We start from the raw sequence: 17,051 nt of genomic DNA on the forward strand, positions 1-17,051 counted from the left end.
AACAAAATAACCGCAGCTAAAACAAACTCAAACCTCACTTAGGCTTCGGTTCTAACCTTCACTATCGATCGTTACACCGAACCAAACATTTTAAAAATCTCTCCACTCCCCCAACATTTCTTACCAAATTCAACTTCTCCAACACTTCATTTCAAATTCTAACCTTGAACAAAGACTCAAGCAATCAATTCCGGAAAAGAAAACAGCGTACGTTTAACCTAACATCCGAGGTCTAGAAAACAAAAGAAAATGGTGTCCAAGATTTTGAAGAAAACCGCATTCGACAAAAATCCCACGTCCACCAAGGGGTGTCGTGGCATAAGGCAGCGCCACCGCCGCAGCTGCTCCTTTATAAAGGCCGCAGCTGCTGCCTCCTCTATTGTGCTGACCCGCATTGGCTCCAAAGGATTTAAGATCATTCAAAAAACCCAAACCCGAGAGGGTCAACCTGAATCCGAATTATCCCGGGAAAGCCGTCCGCTCCCGCCACTGACTTCGCCGGAGAAGCGGACCGTGTTTCTCGATCTCGATGAGACACTGGTCCATTCCGTGACTGGCCCACCGCCCAAGAGATTTGACTTCGTCGTACGGCCGACGATTCGCGGCAAAGTAATGACTTTCTACGTCGTGAAACGTCCTGGCGTGGACGAGTTTTTGGAGAAATTAGGAAACAAGTACGAGGTGGTGGTGTTCACGGCCGGGTTGCGCGAGTACGCGACGCTGGTGCTCGACCGGCTGGACCGGAAGCGGGTGATTTCGCACCGGCTATTGTAGACATCAAAATTTTGGTGAAATAAATGTTGACCAAAAATTAAAATTTCAACGCTCACGTATCACATAAATTTTACATGTAGCGTGTGACTCAACGAAAAATCGAAATAAATTGGAAAAGTCATCAAATATGACACGTGTCAATACCTGGCAGAAATGATTTATTTCATCTGATTATTTAAATCCAAAAATCAAGTTTTGGAATTCTATAAATAGGAGGCCAAGGCATTCATTTTGAGGAGAAGGAGAAAAGAAGGGAGGAGAAGGAGAAAAGAAGGGAGGAGAAGGAGAAAGAAGGAAGGAAGAAAGAAAGAAGCCTTGAAACTCTAAAGCTCTCAAGCAAATCCCGAAGGATCAAGAAAGCACTCTTCGTTCTTCGTCAAATCGTTCTTCAAGATTCAAGCCCCGACGGCCCTTGAAGAACTTCCACCTTCAAGATCAAGCCCCGACGGCCCTGGAGGAAAGTGTTCATCGTTCATCATCCACCTTCAAGATCAAGCCCCGACGGCCCTTGAAGAACTTCCACCAACTCAAGATCAAGCCCCGACGGCCCTGGAGGAAAGTGTTCATCGTTCATCATCCACCTTCAAGATCAAGCCCCGACGGCCCTTGAAGAACTTCCACCAACTCAAGATCAAGCCCCGACGGCCCTTGAGGAAAGTGTTCATCATCCATCCGTTCAATTCAAGATCAAGCCCCGACGGCCCTTGAAGAACTTCCACCAACTCAAGATCAAGCCCCGACGGCCCTTGAGGAAAGTGTTCATCGTTCATCATCCGTTCTTCAAGATCCAAGCCCCGACGGCCCTTGAAGAACTTCCACCAACTCAAGATCAAGCCCCGACGGCCCTTGAAGAAAGTGTTCATCGCTCATCATCCGTTCATCCTAAGATCAAGCCCCAACGGCCCCTTTGGATCAACAACCTCAACAAATCCACACATCCGTTCATCCTTCAAGATTAAGCCCAGAAGCCCTTGAAAATCCGTTCATCCTAAGATCAAGCCCCAACGGCCCCTTTGGATCAACAACCTCAACAAATCCACGCATCCGTTCATCCTTCAAGATTAAGCCCAAAAGCCCTTGAAGATCCGTTCATCCATCAACCTTCAAGATCAAGCCCAACGCCCCTTGAAGATCCATTCATCAACTGTGCATCCTTAGATCAAGCCCCGACGGCCCTTTGGATCAACAACTCATCCACAAACCCACACCCTACGAAGATAGAATCAGAGGACCAAATTACAAAGAGATTGTAACCCCAAAATCATTAATACAAAAAAATATATTTTGTACACGTATTCTTGTCGCTTGTTTCAGGAATATCTCGTGTTTACAAATTTGGCACGCCCGGTGGGACAATCTCTACCTCTCATCTCTATCCTCAAATCATCAAAAAAAGCAAATGGCATCAAGAAAGGATCAAGCTGTTCCTGCAATCAAAGCAAAGAACAAGAACATCATCGCCGCAAGTGGTGATATTTCGGGCATCATAACCCGAAGTAAGGCAAGAGATCTTTTTGCCGCGGCTTCCGCCCCTGCATTAACTCTGTCAAAGGAACAAGAGCACCTGAGGTACGAGCCTGTGATCACCCTAGCCTCGCTAAGGGCATCAAAAGGGGAGAGCCCAAGGAAATATTCAGAGTCCCTACTCTCCGACGCTGATTCGAGCGGCAGTACAACCATGCAAGTCATGACCACTGGAGCAACTTCAATCGAGGAGCAGCTAGCTCAGATGAATGAAGCAATCGCAAAGCTCACACGAACTGTGGAAGAGAAGGACTTGCAGATTGCCGCACTTGTCAACCAACTAGATGCGCTGCCCGACGTGAAAGTCGACCCAATTGTTGGCCTATTAAAGAAAGAAGATGACGAAGAAGAGGAGCCACCAGCGGAGAAAGTTGAAGAGAAGCCGAAGCTAGACCAAGCAACGGCATCCATGGGATCTCTCTCTATCCAGCAGCTACAGGAGATGATCGCAAGCACTATCAAGACACAGTACGAAGGAAGCTCGCATGACTCCGTACTGTACTCAAAGCCTTACTCCAAGAAGATTGATGCTTTGAAGATGCCAAGGGGTTATTAGCCCCCAAAATTCATGCAGTTCGATGGAAAAGGCAACCCGAAGCAACATGTCGCCCATTTCATTGAAACTTGCAACAATGCTGGGACAGAGGGAGACTACCTCGTCAAACAGTTCGTGCGTTCGCTGAAAAGTAACGCTTTTGACTGGTACACTGACCTCGAACCTGAGTCTATTAACAGTTGGGACCAGCTAGAAAGGGAATTCCTCAACCGTTTCTACAGCACTCGTCGTACTGTAAGCATGCTAGAGCTGACCAGCACGAAACAGTGGAAAGATGAACCTGTCGTCAACTACATAAATAGATGGCGTTCTTTAAGTCTGGATTGCAAAGATCGGCTTTCTGAAACCTCTGCCATTGAGATGTGCGTTCAAGGCATGCAGTGGGGACTACACTACATCCTTCAAGGCATCAAACCACGAACATTTGAGGAGTTAGCCACCCGCGCCCATGATATGGAGTTAAGCATCACCCGTCATGGGAAGAAAGAACAGATCACCGACTACAAGAATGACAAAGTTTTGGGGCCAAAGGTGGATAAGGCTACGTGGAAACCCACCAAGGAAGCAATGACGGTCAACACAACTCCAGTCAAAATCCCTACACGAAGCAAGGCGATTCAAACCGAAGCTTTTCGTGATCAAGAGACACGTAGACGCACTTTGAAGGAGCTTGAGGAGAAAACTTATCCATTCCCCGACTCTGACGTGGTTGCCATGTTGAAAGACTTGCTTGACAAAAAGGTGATCGACCTACCTGAGTGCAAACGGCCAGAAGATATGAACCGTACTGACAATCCAAGGTACTGTAAATTCCATCGCTTCATTAGTCATCCGACGGAAAAGTGCTTTGTGCTAAAAGATCTCATCATGAAGTTGGCTCAGAAAGGGATCATCGAGCTAGATCTTAATGATGTGGTGAAGTCAAACTATACCACCGTCACTTCTGGCTCTTTGAACTCAAAATCTTCACCTCAACCGCTGGGGGCATGCTCCAAAACCATGTCAGTCAAGTCAAGTGAAGTTGAAGGATGGACTTATGTCACTCCAAAGAAAATGCACAAGAAACATAGGCCTCCTCCACAAGTTCGCCAATCGGAAAGGGGGCAAAGCAGCTACCGTCAACCTTCAAAGCTACATGAAAGTATTGAGGATGATGAAGTTATGACACAAAGATCGTCCGTTGCCATCACAATGCGCGATTTCTTCCCCAAAGACTTCTTCAATCACTCAGTCAAGACTCCTTGCTATGAAGATTGCAAGGAATGCCCCTCTAAGATCATTTGACAAATTCACCAAAGCTCCTCGTTCGCACGAGCCTAAAAGGCGACAACCAAAGCTCCTCGTTCGCACGAGCCTAAAAGGCGACAACCAAAGCTCCTTGCCCGCACGAGCATAAAAGGCGACAACAAACGCTCCTGGCCCGCAAGAGCATAAACTGTGTACGGCAAAATTATCATCAAAACCATCACCCATTTGAACTACGTCATGACTTGATCCCTCCTCAACCAAGGGTACGTAGGCAACTTGAAACTTCAAAACTTCAAGTACAGTCACATCACCAACAAAAACACAAACACTTTGAAGAAAAAAAAGCGAATTCAAACTATGAATACTTTATTTCTTTAAAGGAATGATTTGGTTACAAAGCCGTATTACAAGGGTGAGCATCACACCAACGTCACCACCGAGGAAAGTTGTGACCAAAAGACACTACACAGCATAAACTCGCTGCAGTCTTTTGCACAACCACACACGATAAAAGTGACACTTTGGGACAAGCTTCAAGTAGCAGTGGTAAAGAGCCCACGACAAGCAGTAAAGTCAATGTGCACAACAAAGTCACCGCCGAGGGAAAACCGTGACCAAAAGGCATTACACAGCAAAATCCCGCTGCAGTCTTTTGCACAACACCACATGGTAAAAAGTGGCGCACTGCAACAAGCACCAGGCAAAGAGTACAGTTGCACCCACATCTTGCTCACTCCGTCACCAATTCCAAATTCACAAGAAGCTGCCACCAATTATGAACATGGGTAATCCGTCAAAAGGCAGCAAGGAAATTTGTGAATGCAGTAAGACCTGTAAAAAAAAAAAAAAAAAAAAAAAAAAAAAAAAAAAAAAAAATACATATGTTACTATGTATTAAAAATATATATATTCTCTACTCAAAAAAAAAAAAAAAAAAAAAAAGAAAAGAAAAAAAATACATATGTCATTATGTATTAGAAAAAATATATATATATTCTCTACTAAAAATAAAAAAATAAAAAAAATAAAAAAATAAAAAAAAATAATAAAAAAAATAAAAAATAAAAATTATACATGTTAAAATGGGGCTGCCTACACTTAAGACCCATGCCAACTCAAAGAAACAGAAGTTGAAGTCCACAAAAAGAAGCAGCCAAATCCAGGCCCAGTGCCATCATCATCCCCAGCTAGCTCGAGCAGCCGGATTCCACTAGCCCAAAACCAGAAGGAAAAAAGCCACTCTCTCTCTCTCCTTCTTCATCTCCCAAATCTCAGAGCAATCAATCACTCTCTCTCCCATGGCTCTCTCAGACAAGCAATCGCGTAAGCCTCTGATCCCGAGCTTCCTCTACAGTTCCTCGTCCTCCATCGCGCTGGAGAAGATGTTCTACGCCAGGCCTAGCGGCGGCTTCACGCCGACTGCCACCGTCGAAGGAGTCTCCGCCAGGAAGGGCCTCGTCATTCCGTCGCCCCGCGAGCCCTTGGGGAAGACCGAGATGTACTCGCCTTCCTTCTACGCTGCCTGTACTTTTGGAGGAATTCTCAGCTGTGGTCCCACCTCACTTTCACTTTCAGTCCCTCGAATCAGATTTGGGGCCAAACCTCCATCCAACGCGGCCCCCGCCCCGATTCGACTCATCCGAAATTCGATGAGTCAACCAGCCGCCGAGGTCAATCCGGACATCCCAAAGTCCGACACCACGGAAGTCCTGGTTCAGTACGTCGTGCTCCGGCGAGACCTAATCGATACGTGGCCGACGGGCAGCGTGGTCACGCAGGGCTGCCATGCCTCCGTATCCGCCATTTGGTCCCACAAAGACGACCCCATCACCCTCCAGTACTGCAGCCCAGAAAACATCGATTCTATGCATAAGGTTACCCTTGAGGTGAAGGGAGAACCCCAGATAGTGAATTTGTCAGAGAAGCTCAAATCAGGTGGCATAGCACACAAGCTCTGGATTGAACAACCCGAAAACTTCCCAACTTGTCTCACTCACACGGCCGTCACTCCCCACTCGCACTGATCAAATTTCAACAAAAACCACCAAATGGGTGTTCAAATACACAATTTGTCTCTGTCCTCCCTGATTATTTTGATAATTTCAGCTGCAAGTTTGCAACTTTTAGCAGAATCCAAGACTTTCTGGGCCGACATTGAAGCTCTCAAGGAGTTCAAGAACTCACTCAACCCCGATTCAGTGAGTCCTGGCTCGTGCGTCAGCTCCTGGGACCTCACCCTCGACCCCAAATTCAACCTCCAAATGTCCAGGCTCCTATTGCGGCTCAAAGTCAAAATCAGGTACAAGCCAATCAACAGGTGCAAGTGCCTCCGTATCAGCAGCCCCAAATTCGCCAACCTCACCCTCACCAGACTCGGCCGCGACTCGGCCCGAGTGAACTCGCTCCACACCAAGCTCCAGCTGGCCCTCCAGGGGATAAAAAGAGTGGATCTCGAGCCCATGCACACCGAGATCCAATCTCCAAGACGATGAATTTGAGATCCCAAGCCTCTGGTTGCTGAGAAAATGGGTTGAAATCAATTGGAATTTGAGATCCGACAGATTCAATCGCTGCCTTGTTCTTCTATTTGGATTTATTGTTTTTCTCTTATTTAATAAAAGAAGAAAACACAAACCAGACTCCAGAGAGATGGAGGTTGGAGCTGTTACTGCCATGAGGTATGTAAGGGAAGGAATCAAAGCTGCTAGATGGGGAAAATTGCCGTTGGTACCTCGACAAATGGAGCCACCAGCTGAGAAGTCCGTACCTGTGCGACGAAATTCCATGGCGGATTTCTAGACGACAAAGTCTAGATACAGTCACCAGAACGAGTTCCTGACGAATTCTAGTTCCAGTTCTTCAGATTCCAGTGGTGGGTTTTCTTCGTCGGAGTCGGAATCCATGTACGGATCAAAATCGAGGTCCTCATCGTCATGCTACAGCATGCACAGGCCGAAGCCAATTCGAACCAGCTTTTCGTCAGAAAAGGTTCCATTTGACGATCACCAGAGAAATTACCATCACAATTCACAGAAGAAGCACGAGAATGGGTTCGTGAAGACGAAATCAAAAGCGCTGAAGATTTACGGCGATTTGAAGAAGGTGAAGCAGCCGATTTCGCCAGGTGGTCGGCTAGCCAGTTTTCTCAATTCTTTGTTCAATGCAGGGCACGTGAAGAAGTCGGTGAGGTTTTGTCCTGTAAGTATGATTGTGGATGAGGATTGCCGCCCTTGCGGACAAAAGACTCTACTTGAAGCACAGTCGGGTTTAATGGCCGCAGCTACAACAAATGAAGATGTTGGACTTGAGTGTTGTGTAATGGAGGTTGATGAAGACAATGACCACCGGCGCCGTGAGACCTCCTGCGTTCACCACCCTGTGAATTTCCAATCAAATCCAAGAGCTCTGCTCCCCTTTTTCTGCAACAAAAGAACATGAAGTCAGTAAGAGAGGTTAAGAGAAAGTGACGGAACACGACAAGGCGCTTCTTCCTCTCCATCCATGCAGCTCCTCGCCTGCAAGGACCTCGAGTTCGTCATTCTGGCCACCATGATCAAAATCAACGAAGAGCTTCATCGACCGCTGTCAAACGACTAGCCGGCCTTCAAACTCGACGCCTTACACTCTGCCTTAAGATCTACTTCTGCACATCCGCCATGGCTGCTGCCTTTGAATGTGATCAACAAAATCAAAGTTTGTTAACTCACACCCAAAGATCTCATCCGTATGCTTGCCTCTGCTGCTGCCTTTGAATGTGATTGACAAAATCAAAGTTTGTCAACTCACACCCAAAGATCTCCTCCGTCTTCTCTCGGACTCGGCCTGGGTTTTCACCCACGAACTCAGCCTTGCAGATGGCCTTATAAAGAAAAAAAAAAAAAAATAGCAATGATGATGCTGGGAAGCATCTTTCAAAAGAAAAAAAAAAAAAAAATATATATATATATATATATAATAAAAACATTGATGGTAGATGGCACCATGTAAAAGAAAAAATTAAAAAAAAAAAACTTTCATGGTGGAGGACATCAAGTAATAAATATATATATATATAATATATATATATATATATATATATATATAATTATAAAGGCTTCAGGCGTGAAGGCAAAAGAATAAAAAAAAGGTGGCAATGATGATGTTGGGAAACATCTTTCAAAAAGAATAAAATAAAAAAAGAGATAGCAATGATGATGTTGGGAAGCATCTTTCACCAGCTGCCAACTGTTTAAATTAGCAGATTGGAGGGCATTCGGCTCTCACAATGCCAAAAGCTGAAACCACTCACAATGGCAAGCTACTGTTAGCAAGTCAAGAAGAAAATAAGGAGAAGGTGGTGCACGGCATCACTTGCAAAAGTGTGTTAAAAAAAAAAAAAAAAAAAAAAAAAAAGGAAATAACACATCTTGGTGATATATATGTTTTATTGGTATTTAGCACAATACACTGAATAAAATAAAACATGTACATTGATTTCCGAGAAATTACAAGGGCATACAAAAAAAAAAAAAAAAAAAAAAAAAAAAAAAAAAAAAAGATGGAGCTTTCACAAAGGATGTTCACGTGAAGCCCCACTACTTGGCCAAACTCCAGGAGCAGGAGGCACCGAAGAAGATAGATCATTCGAGGCCCCAAACCTTGGTGGAACGCTGGATGACCCAGGAAAGAGGTGCCTCTGGAAGAAAGACGCAAGCCTTTGACGGTCGCTTTGAATTCGACCTTGAGATTCTTGCATCTCATCAAGCTTCCTCTTCATGCCCGACGAATAGTTATTTGCAAGCACATGCAAACTTCTATTCTCGTACTTAAGCTGTTTAATCTCCTGCTTAAGATCTTCCACCTCTGCCATCAATGATTCCACTTGACGAGACCGAGCAAGCAGGCGTTGGCCCATGTTGGACACAGAGCTCGCACACTGAACACTGAGAGCGAGGGACTCTTGAACGGCCAACTCATCGGACCGTCCTGAAAGCAGCCTACTATCTTTTGGTGTGAGAAGGTTCCTAGCTACTATTGTAGCTGTTGTTGCATCCTGCATCACTGAGTCTTCACCTGTAAGAGGACCGTTAGGAAATAAGAAAGACGGGCACCATACATTACCTTGACGCGGTGCAACCGGATCACTGCTGAGACTCAATTCTAAGCTAAGGTTCGATGGGTTAGCCATTTTTCAAAGGTGTTAAAAGAGATAGGTGGATGGAGTTAAAACTCAAAAGGCCGGAGATGATTTTCAGGAATGAGCAACCTTCAAAGTATGCATGTTACAGGTGATCAATACCTCTATAAAAAGGAAGAGGCGCTTGCTCAGAAATCAAAGAGGCGTTCGTTCAGAAATCGAAGGGCCGCTTATTCAAAAGTGAAGAGACATCGCTCTGCAAATCTCAAAAGCTGGATTTTCCGGCGTAAGTTAGGCGACGCTTTCTCGGCTTTCCAGAAAACGCGTTCAACTTTGTCAAAAGGATCTCCGACAAAGTTGAAAACACGTGGAGGCTGGCGACGCTTTCGCGACTTTTCAGAGCACGGGTGCCACTTTGTCAAAAGATCACGTGGAGGTCATCATCGCAGCTACACATCTTTAGCTGACAAGCGCAAAGTTCGGCGACGCTTTCTCTGCTTTTCAGAAAACGCGTGCAGCTTTGTCAAAAGAGGCACTCGTTCAGAAATCGAAGAGGCGTCGTTCAGAAATCAAAGAGACGTATTCAAAGATCGAAGAGTCGTCACTATTTCAAAAAGCCGGATTTACGGGATCAAAACGTTTGTCGACAAGGGTAAAAGAACAGCACCACCACTTGCTATTGGGAAATCCCTATATATGTCGACCTTCATCTTTTATGGCAAGGCAAACCTGCAAACAAGAAAAAAAAAATGCCCAACTCTTCCTCACCTCCGAGAGTACACTCCCAGCAAAGCATCTCAAAATGCTCAGTTTTCTTCCTCTCCGGGAATACCCTTGCAAACAAAAGACACCAAGGCAAAAGTATCTCATATCATCAAGGGCGAAAGCAAAGGTATCTCATATCATGCTTTTCCCCTATCTTTTCCTTTGCCCTTGTTCTCACCTGCCAGGACAAGGACAGAGAAAGCAATATGTCGGAACCTCCACTCAAACTTGCGCTGCCACCAAGAAGTAATGGTCCATTCAAATGCAAGGTTTGCATTCAACTCCTGCATCAGGAACAAATAGTACAAGAGAAGATGCTAAACCTGCATAAGGAAATACCACTTCTACAAAGGGGAGCAAGTAAGGCAAGTGAAAATGATGCATTGAAGCATGTGGAGACAAGCTACAACTGCATATGCTGAGCTATCCTCTAACCCTCTTCAATACGAATTGGAGAGATTGAACAAAGAAACAGAAAAAAAGGAGTAAGCTCAGACCTTCGGGGAAGACCAAAAGAATCCTGCCGCCCAGTTCAAGAGTAGCACAAAGGAAAATCAACGATAGGGGGAGACCAAAAGAATCCTCCAACCCAGTTCAAGATCAAGCCTCGATGGCCCTTGAAGAAATCACAAAGTCCGATTCAAAATCAAGTGTTCACCACCCTTGAATCAAATTCAACTCCAGATAAAAGGAGTAAGTTCAGACCTTCGGAGGAGACCAAAAGAATCTTCCAGCCCAGTTCAAGATTAAGCCTGCGGAAAATCAACGATTGGAGGAAACCAGAAAATCTTCCAGTCTAACTTAAGATCAAGCCTCGATGGCCCTTGAAGAAATCTCCAGCTCAATTCAAGATCAAGCCTCGACGGCCCTTGGGTTGACATCTACATTAAGGGACTTCAAAACGCATCTTCTACACGTGACAAGCACATGTCTACGACACGCCTTGAAGTGGGGGCATTTGTAGACATCAAAATTTTGGTGAAATAAATGTTGACCAAAAATTAAAATTTCAACGCTCACGTATCACATAAATTTTACATGTAGCGTGTGACTCAACGAAAAATCGAAATAAATTGGAAAAGTCATCAAATATGACACGTGTCAATACCTGGCAGAAATGATTTATTTCATCTGATTATTTAAATCCAAAAATCAAGTTTTGGAATTCTATAAATAGGAGGCCAAGGCATTCATTTTGAGGAGAAGGAGAAAAGAAGGGAGGAGAAGGAGAAAAGAAGGGAGGAGAAGGAGAAAGAAGGAAGGAAGAAAGAAAGAAGCCTTGAAACTCTAAAGCTCTCAAGCAAATCCCGAAGGATCAAGAAAGCACTCTTCGTTCTTCGTCAAATCGTTCTTCAAGATTCAAGCCCCGACGGCCCTTGAAGAACTTCCACCTTCAAGATCAAGCCCCGACGGCCCTGGAGGAAAGTGTTCATCGTTCATCATCCACCTTCAAGATCAAGCCCCGACGGCCCTTGAAGAACTTCCACCAACTCAAGATCAAGCCCCGACGGCCCTGGAGGAAAGTGTTCATCGTTCATCATCCACCTTCAAGATCAAGCCCCGACGGCCCTTGAAGAACTTCCACCAACTCAAGATCAAGCCCCGACGGCCCTTGAGGAAAGTGTTCATCATCCATCCGTTCAATTCAAGATCAAGCCCCGACGGCCCTTGAAGAACTTCCACCAACTCAAGATCAAGCCCCGACGGCCCTTGAGGAAAGTGTTCATCGTTCATCATCCGTTCTTCAAGATCCAAGCCCCGACGGCCCTTGAAGAACTTCCACCAACTCAAGATCAAGCCCCGACGGCCCTTGAAGAAAGTGTTCATCGCTCATCATCCGTTCATCCTAAGATCAAGCCCCAACGGCCCCTTTGGATCAACAACCTCAACAAATCCACACATCCGTTCATCCTTCAAGATTAAGCCCAGAAGCCCTTGAAAATCCGTTCATCCTAAGATCAAGCCCCAACGGCCCCCTTGGATCAACAACCTCAACAAATCCACGCATCCGTTCATCCTTCAAGATTAAGCCCAAAAGCCCTTGAAGATCCGTTCATCCATCAACCTTCAAGATCAAGCCCAACGCCCCTTGAAGATCCATTCATCAACTGTGCATCCTTAGATCAAGCCCCGACGGCCCTTTGGATCAACAACTCATCCACAAACCCACACCCTACGAAGATAGAATCAGAGGACCAAATTACAAAGAGATTGTAACCCCAAAATCATTAATACAAAAAAATATATTTTGTACACGTATTCTTGTCGCTTGTTTCAGGAATATCTCGTGTTTACAGCTATACAGGGACACGTGTACGGAGGTGAATGGGAAGTTCGTGAAGGACCTGGCAATTCAGGGGAGGGACCTGAGCCGGTTGGTGATTGTCGACGACAACCCCAACGCGTACAGCTTCCAGCCGGGGAACGCAATCCCAATTCTGCCGTTTGTGGACGACGTGGCCGACCGGGAGCTGAGGAGGGTGCTGGAGTTCTTCGAGGACGAGGAGGCTCGCTGCTGCGACGACATTAGGGACGCTGTGAGGCGGTTTGTTGGGGATGACGAGTCGATGACGTCATCAGACGACGACGACGACGACGGGTTGGAGTTGGAGGAGATGATGGATGCCAAGTGTAAGCTCCCGGTGCTGATGGTTTCATCAAAAGCGCGGGAAATCATGAGTCGACGTGAATTTCACCCGTTTGGGATACCCATTTTAGGGTTTCGGACGAGTATGGTGGTGATGTTCTGTTTATTTCTGCTACTTCTTCATGTAATGTGCTTTCGCACAGGATCAGTTCACACATTTTTTAGTATTGAAATTTAACAAGAGCTTCTTTTAGTTTTGTTTCTAATATATATTGAACCGTTCACTCCGTCTTTTACATTTAAGTTTGAATCGCTTCGTCAATGTATTGAGAAAAAAATATTGAACAAAATCCTAACGCCAAAAATTATAGAAAGTGTAACATCCCACATCACCCAAGGGAGTGATCCTTATATGTATATTTCCATCCTTACCTAGCACGAGGCCTTTTGGGAGCTCACTGGCTTCGGGTTCTATGGGAACTCCGAAGTTAAACGAGTAGCGCGCGAGAGCATTCCCAGGATGGGTGACCCATCGGGAAGTTCTCGTGTGAGTTCCCAGAAACAAAACCGTGAGGGCGTGGTCGGGGCCCAAAGCGGACAATATCGTGCTACGGTGGTGGAGCGGGCTCGGGAAATGGTCCACCCCGGGCCGGGATGTGACAATTTGGTATCAGAGCCTAACCCTGGCCGCGTGTGTGCTGACGAGGACGTCGGGCCCCTAAGGGGGGTGGATTGTAACATCCCACATCGCCCAGGGGAGTGATCCTTATATGTATATTCTCATCCCTACCTAGCACGAGGCCTTTTGGGAGCTCACTGGCTTCGGGTTCTATGGGAACTCCGAAGTTAAGCGAGTAGCGCGCGAGAGCATTCCCAGGATGGGTGACCCATCGGGAAGTTCTCGTGTGAGTTCCCAGAAACAAAACCGTGAGGGCGTGGTCGGGGCCCAAAGCAGACAATATCGTGCTACGGTGGTGGAGCGGGCCCGGGAAGTGGTCCACCCCGGGTCGAGATGTGACAGAAAGACTAAAATACTTCAGGATTTTTTTTTTTTTTTCAAACGATAGACAAATATTTTTGTAAGCACGAGTTTTCTGCGACGAATGAAACAAGAATACGTTTATAGAATAATGAATTTGTATTAATGAGTTTGGGGTCACAATCTTTGTGGTTTATTCATTACAAGACTATTTCTCTGGTTCAATCTCTAGCTAGTATTGAGATGTGATCATGCAATTGATCTTGAATCATGACGATATTTTATCAAGGGCCACCGAGGCTTAATTTTGAACAAAACAGGACCACGAGCAATTTCACGTGGTGGGTGGTCTTCAACTTTAGTATGGATGAACTAGCACGTATATTTGTTGTGCTTGTTGATTATCCATGAGTTTGATAAGAGCACGAGTGTTTGGGTGTTTGGTATGTGCTTTGGCTAGAGAACTTTCTGGTTTTCTCCGAAGGTTTGGTCTTGTTTTGTTTCTCTTATGTTTTGTTTCATGAAAATGAGCCTAGTATTTAGAGGCGAGCGATTGAGTCTTAGTTTAGAATCTCAATCCCAATCTCAATCCGTAATTTGTGGAATTGATTTCTAGATTTGATTTAATTTGAGCTAATTATTTAATTAAATCAGAATCTTTAATTTAGGAAATTAAACCATAATTGATATAATTTGTCAAAGTAGAGTTAATTTGTCCCTTTTTGAATTTGATTTAATTTAGTTTAGAGACTAATTGATTTAATATTATCACTAATTTGATTAAAATCAGTAGTTTAAGGAATTAAACCATAATTGAGAGATTTGATCAACCAGCGTTAATTTGCTTTTTTTTTTTTTTTTTTTTAACTTATTTTGATTTGTTTAACGGATGCCTTAGATGCCAATGCCTGTCACTCTTGATGACTCATAGGCTTTGATGATGATGAGTCACATACAATGTGTGCAATTTGGCGAGACCTATGGTGTGTGCCACATAATCCCTAACTAGTTAAAATTTAATTCGTTGATGAACATTTATTTTATTAAAATTTCGATGTCTAAAATTATTAATGTATAAAAACAAATTGATACATTAGTATCATCAGCGAGAGTATTGAAAACCCATGTTGGTTCTCAATCAACCCCAATGAGACACACCTTTACCTTTGAAAACATAAGCAGCCACCTTGTTGCAACGGTGCTTCACTTTCGAGGAGATTACTTAAATATAACGGACTGCAAGTGAGAATTGCTCAAAAATGCATGTCTAATGCTTTTTCAGTATACAGTATATCCATGCAATACATTATCACCCAACAACTACAGAAGCTTCCTCTTCAAAAACAAGAACAAATAAGAAGGTTCTTAAGGGCCACTCAGTACTACGATCTAGTGATATTCCTCTTCACTTGTAAGTAAAATGTCATGGGTTCAATTTTCGTCAAAAGACAAATTTGAACCACATTATTGCTAGTCTATTGTAAGGCTAAGCTCACCCCATCTCTCTTAATATGGATAATATCATTTTTTAAAAATAAAATAAAATAAAAAATGTTGTCAAGAATAAGAAGAAAAAGAGTTGGCAGAGCATGTAATTTTGCACAGATTATGTAAAACCTGGCAACCAGCCGATCCCCCCGAACCAAACCAACAACCGCGCTCCCCCTCAAAACAAACAGACTTAGCCTCAGCTTCGGATCCGAACCTATGCTGACGACCGTTACACCGAACCTAAAGTTTAAAAAAGTCCCCCAAGCCACCGTTTTATTTCAAACCTCCAACCCCTCTCTCTCTCTCTCTCTTTATATTTCTGTTTCTCTCTCTTGATTTCTCTAATCAAGATTTCGCAGAAGCAATTGGGAAAGCAAGAAATTTGAATTTTGAGGAAATGGTGTCCAAGATTGTGAAGAAGAGCGCCAACAGGCGACGCAATCGCGGAAAGTCCTCGGCCAAGAAGGCGGCAGTCGCGGCCTCCTCCGCAGTGTTGGCCTCCCTTTTCACTTGCCCGCGCCGCCTCGTCAAGCTCTTCGCGAAACTTGCGCGAATTGGCACTCCGAACCGCCACAAGGGCTTCAAGATCCTCAAGAAAGCCCAAGTCAATGAAGCGGAGCCGGAATCCGAACCTGGATCGGGAAACCCGCTCTGCCGCAAGCTCTTGTTCGAGCCGCCCCTTCCACCGCTTTTCTATCCGGAGACGATGACGGTGATTCTCGATCTGGATGAGACCTTAGTGCACGCACAGGCCGACCCGCCTCCGGAGAAGTTCGATTTCATAGTGCGGCCGAAGATCGACGGAATCGAGATGAATTTTTATGTTCTTAAGCGGCCCGGAGTGGACGAGTTGTTGGAGAAGTTAGGGGCGATGTACGAGGTGGTGGTGTTCACGGCAGGGTTGAGAGAGTACGCGTCGCTGGTTCTGGACCGGTTGGACCGGAAACGGGCGATTTCGCACCGGCTCTATCGGGACGCGTGTAAAGAAGTGGACGGGAAGTTCGTGAAGGACTTGTCCGGGCTGGGGAGGGACTTGAGCCGGGTGGTGATTGTGGATGACAATCCCAATTCGTACCTCTTTCAACCGGAGAATGCTGTTCCGGTCCGACCGTTTGTGGAGGACATGGCGGACCGGGAGCTGGGGAGGTTGGTGGAGTTCTTTGAAGGGTTGGATTGTGAGGACATAAGGGACGCTGTGAAGAAATTTGTTGGCTGCGGCGGCGGAGGCGACGGCGGTGGATCAAAAGACGGCAAAGCAGTGTGATTTTCATTTGGCTCAATGGGATTTTTTTTTTCTTTTTCTGTTGAGTTTGTTTTGTTGAAGTTGAACAGCCCACGTTCAATTTTTTTTTGAAATTTTAAGGGAAAGTGAAAAAAGAGGCTCTTCTTATTTCACCAGATTTGATTTGATTTGATTTGTAAACTCAGCTCTCAGTTCACTTGCTCAATTAATTATATGTAGCTTGATTTGGTTTCTGTTGTTCTTTTCGTAAACTCATCATATAACTATAACGAGAAATTATTAGATGATACATTATTACCACGTCAGCTGGTGATATTTTCGTTCAAATTTTGACGTGTGTGCAGTTGTTCACAGTTAGATTTAAAACTTTTTTTTCAGTTTGAATTTAAAAGCTTTTTTCAGTTGGGAAACAAAATTAAAAATTAAAAGTAATTCCAAGCAACCACCCCTTCCGCCAAAGCCTCAATTCCCCACCAGCTACCTCACTCCCTGCCATCGATTTCCACGGCTGCCTTCCTCCTGAAAAATCACCTCCAATGTCAAAAGAAAATGATTTCGTTCTTCAAAAATTAATATGCGCCTTTAACATCCAGCAATCGTTCATCCACAAAAATGGAGTCGTGCCGATTTCAACACTGTGAAGGCCGAGAAAGCGAGCGTAAAGAAAGGTGCAAACACGACTGAAGCATCTGTAAGATTACGAGTATGGAATAGAACTGCCTATGGTGTTTGAGAATTGTGATTCAGTTGATTGAATCTTTATCCTTG

At 44.8% G+C, this 17,051-nt stretch overlaps 3 protein-coding genes across 3 annotated transcripts; all 3 read left to right on the plus strand.

Annotated features, from left to right (window-relative positions):
- Positions 1–249: 249 nt before the first annotated feature.
- LOC103944692 (uncharacterized protein C2F7.02c-like) lies at positions 250–774 on the plus strand. The gene has a single exon (XM_009355156.2). It carries the CDS (start codon positions 250–252, stop codon positions 772–774), a length of 525 nt encoding a protein of 174 aa, XP_009353431.2.
- Positions 775–5,322: 4,548 nt separating this feature from the next.
- On the plus strand, positions 5,323–6,325 carry LOC103939598. Its single transcript, XM_009349695.3, has one exon. The coding sequence runs from the start codon at positions 5,401–5,403 to the stop codon at positions 6,124–6,126; it is 726 nt and encodes a 241-aa protein (XP_009347970.2). The 5' UTR covers positions 5,323–5,400; the 3' UTR covers positions 6,127–6,325.
- Positions 6,326–15,330: 9,005 nt separating this feature from the next.
- Positions 15,331–16,516, plus strand: LOC103943240 (carboxy-terminal domain RNA polymerase II polypeptide A small phosphatase 1-like). Its single transcript, XM_009353494.3, has one exon. It carries the CDS (start codon positions 15,438–15,440, stop codon positions 16,302–16,304), a length of 867 nt encoding a protein of 288 aa, XP_009351769.1. The 5' UTR covers positions 15,331–15,437; the 3' UTR covers positions 16,305–16,516.
- Positions 16,517–17,051: the final 535 nt, after the last annotated feature.

Source organism: the organism of the source record quoted next, unplaced genomic scaffold (genome assembly GCF_019419815.1).
Source record: "Pyrus x bretschneideri cultivar Hongxiangsu unplaced genomic scaffold, Pyrus_bretschneideri_v1 Contig19, whole genome shotgun sequence".
Taxonomy (NCBI): domain Eukaryota; kingdom Viridiplantae; phylum Streptophyta; class Magnoliopsida; order Rosales; family Rosaceae; genus Pyrus; species Pyrus x bretschneideri.